Source organism: Neoarius graeffei, chromosome 2, assembly GCF_027579695.1.
Source record: "Neoarius graeffei isolate fNeoGra1 chromosome 2, fNeoGra1.pri, whole genome shotgun sequence".
Taxonomy (NCBI): Eukaryota; Metazoa; Chordata; class Actinopteri; order Siluriformes; family Ariidae; genus Neoarius; species Neoarius graeffei.
This window is the reverse complement of record NC_083570.1, coordinates 35,054,507-35,060,401: the sequence shown is the minus strand read 5'-3', so window position 1 is coordinate 35,060,401 and position 5,895 is coordinate 35,054,507. Positions and strand designations below refer to the sequence as shown.

Sequence of the window (5,895 nt, the reverse complement as noted above, 5' to 3'; positions counted from 1 at the left end):
ATATATATATATATATATATGTGTGTGTGTGTGTGTGTGTGTGAAGATGTGAAGAGGCTGGAATGAAACACCTCCGTGTTCTTGTTAGAGCATCCAAACAGGCCAGTCTTTCACAAAACCTGCATTAAAACTGCTTCACAGGCAGTCCGCAGTGGCCATCAATCAAACGGCTTGCGCTGGATTGGTTTCAAAAGAAAACTGGCCCCACCCCTATTAGTAGGCGGGGTCTTGACGTCTAAGAAAAGCGCGCGCTGGTGGCGGTTGGAGAGAACGCAAGCAGGCAGCGCGGCTCGCTCACACCGGGCGCAGGGAGACAGACGCTTCAACATCGCGTCTGCCTTCAAATAAGACACGACACAAGACAAAACACAGACACACACCGCCAGCGGAGGTAGGAAACTCTTTCTTTTAGAATTTGGGGACGGTTTGGGGTATTTTTTTCCTTCTAGGAGAGCGTGTGGAATGATGTATTTATTGAAGCACAGTGACTGTGTATGGAAATGGATTTGGCTGGAAATCTAGACAAGACTGAAGCTTATGTATGAAAAGGCTTCGCTGACAGTTAAGTGAAAGACTCATCTAGTCTTAACTAACTCCGATAAGAGTCTGATAGCCTGTGCCAAGTATGTGTTTATCTCAGTTAACTTCAGGTCATGAGAAACATGAATTAAGATGATTAGTGTAAACTCTATCATTTATAGAATTATCTATAAATCTCTCTCTCGCTCTCTCTCGCACACACACAGTTTCGAACACACACCCACAGTAAAGAACACAATGCCAGCCGTGATGAAAAACTCCGACATGGAGTTCGACTCCTTCCAGCCGTGTTTCTACCCGGACGAGGATGATTTTTACTTGTGCGGTCCGGGAGAAGACATCTGGAAAAAATTCGAACTGCTGCCCACCCCACCACTGTCCCCGAGCCGAGCGGCGCTCGCGAGCGGTGATGCAGCGGTCGAGTGCGCGTCTCCGGGTGCGTTTGGACTCGGCGATCCGTTGGACTGGGCTTCCGAGCTGCTGCTTCTCCCGCCGCAGGACACCGAGGACGAGGCGTGGCGCGCGCCGGAGAGCGACCTGTTCGGCGCGTGTGCACTCGACGACCCGGTGATCTTGCAGGACTGCATGTGGAGTGGCTTCTCGGCGCGAGAGAAACTCGAGCGCGCCGTCAACGAGAAGCTCAGTCGGACCGTTTCCTCGGTATGTGCCGTCGCTGCCGCTTCTGCTTCTGGATCTTCTGGACTTAAAAGCAGCGTTTTGAAGGCGCCCGAGACGAACCGGGCTGCAACTGAGTGCGTGGACCCTGCTGTGGTTTTCCCCTTCCCGGTGAACAAAAGGAACGGAGCGCAGAGCGCGTGCCAAACGCAGAGCGCATCCTTGGCTCACGTGGACAGGCGCGAGGACGACACCCCGAGCGACTCCGGTGAGTCATAATAATAATAATAATAATCACAGTCTCACATACACCATGAACTATTTTTACGCAACATATTAAGGACTGTTCGATTACTTCATCACTGTATAGTCTAAAAAAACAGACATGTCAAACATTTAGATTGATATATACATCAGTGTAAAATAACATCCCTTTCCAGATTTCTCTCTCAAATTGTGAATAAGGGTTTTTTGAGGACTATGGTGACACAGTATACAAGTGTTACTGGGTTAATTTGGAGAGATCACATGGCAGCCCCTCAATCGGATTAGTGCTGGGGTCAGTGGGTGCTGCTGCTGCTGCTCGTGCTGCCGGTGGGCGCGTTATGTCACAGCTCCGACTCCATCCACATGCCCGCTAGGTGGCACTAATCATAATAAAAACCAATGTGACTCGAATGGGCTTGAAAACAAACAGCTCCTTTTGTGTGATGTGATGTTTAAGGCAGGGATTGTTGGGATTTTCTTCACCAAAAAAAAAAAGAGTAGTGTGAAATCAAACTGATGTATAAAATAATGTATTTAAATCTAGCATCTTCAGTGATTCACACTTTTTCCTTCTGAGGAGCCCCAAAAGATCCTACTTAGAACCCTACAACAAGGGGGTTCCCCCTTTTAGAAAAGGTTCTGAGTAGAACTCTTTTGTTTCCTGAAAGATTTGGGTTTAAAATAATCCCAGCCTTCATTTTTGGACCTTGGTTACACTTCTGTATGAGGGTGATTTGTGGAGAATGTGGTCCGTTTAAGAAAATTCACATTCCCCTGATACAATATGGCACTTCCTGTCTAGACGTAGCCGTTGTTTGGTATGCAAATCTAGAACGACTGTCTCACGTGAGTGTGAGACCTGGCATGGAGTTCCGGCGTGTGGTCTGCATAAAGGTAGTGTGTGTGTGTGTAAAGAGTGAGAGTGAGAGAAAGGGAGAAAGCGAGTCTACCACTGTGGGCTCGACTTGGCAGGCAGGGAAACTTGCCGAAGGCTGCAGCATAATAATAATGGGGGAAAAACACCAGCCGTCTCTCTTTACAGCTTTGAACGAGCGCGATCTTCCTTCAGCTGTCTGTCTGGAACAGCTCCAAGTCACGTGTCTCAGGGTTTGGCCAAAGCCCGCGAATAATCACTACTCACGATTACAGCAATCCTGCACTCGCACTATGTAGGCGTCTTTTTTTTTTTTTTTCCAGAATTCTTTCCCCGCCCCAATCCCAAATAAAACATAGCCTCTGGCAGAAGCAAAGAAAAAAAGAAGTAAAGAAAGAGATCTTCTTTACTTTTCCATAAAGCCGCCTGGTCTCACCACACACACAGACGGGTTCCTGCGGAGCACGTTTGAAGTGTGAGACCATGAGATTTCAGTTAATGGCAAACACACTTCATGAGTGGCTTAGCTGATAATCACCTCCATTATCTCATAAATGCAGCCCAGAGGGTGTTGCATCTTCTTCGTGTTCTGTCTCTGCACCTGGACTGGCTGTTACAATCTCTCAGCAAAATGAGGACTGAACAAAGCTCAACACCCACACACAACTTTTTATCAAAGTTAAAGTCTGTCAAAGGGCATATTAAAATGATAGATGCTTATGAGAGATGCTAATGTATATCCATTCTGTGCTTTCTTACAGATGACAATGATGCATCAAAGTCTCAACATGTTTTTCGTTTGAGCAAACCATTTATCTGCTCTCTCTCTCTCTCTCTCTCTCTCTCTCTCTCACTCACACACACACACACACACACACACACACACACACAGAAAAATGAACAAACATTCCTTGTTACGCAAACACATTACTTATGAAATACTTTCTCATATTTTTATCTAGAATACATACACTTTGCTTATGAGAGATGCTAATGTATATCCATTCTGTGCTTTCTTACAGATGACAATGATGACGTGGATGATGAAGAGGAAGAGGAAGAAGAAGAAGAGGAGGAGGAAATCGATGTAGTCACAGTTGAGAAACGGCGTTCCACCACAAGCAAGACCTTCAACTCTCAGGCCTCATCAACGACCCGGCAAAATCCAGCCGCAAGCCGAGTGCCCCAGGAACTCATCTTGAAAAGGACGGCAGCTGCCTCCATCCACCAGCAGCAGCACAACTATGCAGCGCCTTCACCATACTCTGATGACTCGGACCTTCCCTCTGCTCCCCCAAGCAAAAAACACAGATCCGATAGCAGCGGTAGCTCCAGCACAAACTCCCAGCGTAGTGCTAAAACAAATACATGCTTGCCAATCTCACTGAACGGGACTCAACGGCTCAGGAAAAGTGGCTCAGGGTCAGACTCGGAGGACAACGAGCGCCGCCGCAACCACAACATTCTGGAGCGACAACGACGCAATGACCTGCGTTCCAGCTTCCTGACACTGCGCGATCAGCTGCCTGAGCTAGCTAAAAATGACAAGGCAGCCAAAGTGCTGATCCTCAAGAAGGCTGCAGAGTATGTGGCTTCACTTGAGGCCCAGGAGCTTCGGCTTCATCAGGAAAAGGACAAGCTCCAGGCGAGACGGCAGCAGCTCCTCCGCCGCCTGGAACAAGCCAGGACTCGCTAGCCTGCTACCTGCTCAATGTTAGCACTCACGGCTGTAAGCTAATTGACTGAACAGCCCCAAAAGAACGAACTTACGGACACTCACTGCCGCCACTTTCTTTGCACATTTTTGGACGTCTAGAATGTTTCGGGTTTACTTTTGTCATTCCAGTCACATCAAGGAAAAGAGAAAGTACAAGGATGGTCTTTTATTCCATCCTAAATTCTTATTGTTTTTTAATAGGTTTTTTGAGTCAGAATTGACAACAAACCCCTTCCTCTCTCAGACTTTCGTAGGCCTGCCATTCAGGAATGTGGAAGTTGAGGAGGAGCACGCAATACAACACACACCCACTTTGCCTTCACTTTGCAAATGACACGAAAAGCAAATAAACTTTAAAAAAAAGATTGAACATGATTCAGGAGTCAGTTCACTGGGACTCGACTCACACACCTCTTTCTGGTGCTTTTAACTCCAGATATACCTCTGAGCACCTTGATGTCAGTTAAGCAAAACACTATCAGTCTGCCTTGTTTTTTGTACACATCTTTGGGTTTTTCTAAGAAAATAATTAGACTGGAAGTTTATATACCTTTATTAAGTACTGTATGACCTCGATTTACGAGGAACTTTGTAATATATGTTTTTTTTTTTTCAGTTTCATATTACTGTTCTTTGTTCATCATACACTACTTACTAATTTGTACACCTACACTTTAGTGTGCCTCTGATACATACTAAAAATTGATACTTATATTTTCGTATGAAAATGAGTAGATATCACTATCTTGTTTTATCTCTTTGCTCTTTGCGTTCATTGATTTTTTTTTTTTGTACAGAAATCCCTCTATCTACATTTACCACCTTGCACCCTTTCTTTCCTCCATTGTTTGTTTATATATTTGTACCTATTGGGTTCATAGAACTGGGTCAATGGGAATCTCTCTCTCTCTCTCTCGAGCATACATTTTAGTGCTGCAACTCATAGCACTTTGAAATACCTCATTTTGAAAAATAAATAGGCTTTGAAAACACTGTTTCTGACTCGAGAGAGTTCTCAGTACACACACTCCAAAAATACTTCACACCTCCAGTACTCCCTGTGAAGAGTTGAAGGGGTTAATATGTTCATGTACACCATCTAGGTCAGTGAAGATGAACTAAAAAAGAGTCTGACTCAATTTAAGAGTCTAATGAGTCTCTCTCCCAAATGATTCTCACTCAGGTCGTTTGAAATGAGCTCATATTTCATACAATATAATTTCTCAAGAGGATGCATGCTTATAGGGTTCACTATTCACATTCGAGTATTCACATCATCGACAATGTCTAGAGTGTGATGAAGAAAGCACTTTTTTGTTCATCATTTTTAATATTCCTTTTTTGTTAGCTATTTGGCGTATTCCATATTTGGGTTGGCCAGGCTCTTTCTAAAAGGAGGAGAGTGTGTCCTTCTTTATTCTCTCTCTCTAACACACACACGCGCAACACAAAGTGGTTGTAAAAGTATAGGGCACGCACACACAAAATATACACATGCTCTCTCACCAAGAGGCGACATTGAAGCGTGCTCTTGCGCGCGCGCACACAAAACGCCGCTCCTTTCCTCATTGTTCGGAGGGTCGCCATGGAAACTGGAGCAGCTGCAGCGTGGTGCACTTGGAGCGAGAGAGAGAGAGAGAGCATTTTATTCTGTGTGTATATACGCCTGTGTGTGTGTGTGTTTTCTGTCCTTTGTGCCCAGGCTGTCGTGACTGGGGTGCCTAATATCAGGGAGAGAGAGTTTGTGACTCTGGGCCACATGGCATGAAAGCGTGCTCTAACAGAGGAAAGAAAAAACAAAACAAAATAAAGACTGTAAGAGAAGAGAGACGAAATGGAGAAAAATAAATAAGGAGAGAAAGATAAAATAAACTACTCTGTA

General features: G+C 45.0%; 1 protein-coding gene across 1 annotated transcript; it reads left to right on the top strand.

The window, feature by feature from the left end:
* Window positions 1-271: 271 nt before the first annotated feature.
* mycn (MYCN proto-oncogene, bHLH transcription factor) lies at window positions 272-5,008 on the top strand. The gene is made up of 3 exons (XM_060914122.1): window positions 272-391; window positions 747-1,423; window positions 3,319-5,008. Exons 2-3 carry the CDS (start codon window positions 778-780, stop codon window positions 3,990-3,992), a joined length of 1,320 nt encoding a protein of 439 aa, XP_060770105.1. The 5' UTR covers window positions 272-391; window positions 747-777; the 3' UTR covers window positions 3,993-5,008.
* The last annotated feature ends 887 nt before the right edge of the window (window positions 5,009-5,895 follow it).

Coding starts and splice junctions, on each gene's coding strand:
- mycn (XM_060914122.1), top strand. CDS start 778: ATGCCAGCCGTGATGAAAAACTCCGACATGGAGTTCGACTCCTTCCAG. Junction 1,424..3,318: donor CGACACCCCGAGCGACTCCG/GTGAGTCATAAT, acceptor GCTTTCTTACAG/ATGACAATGATGACGTGGAT.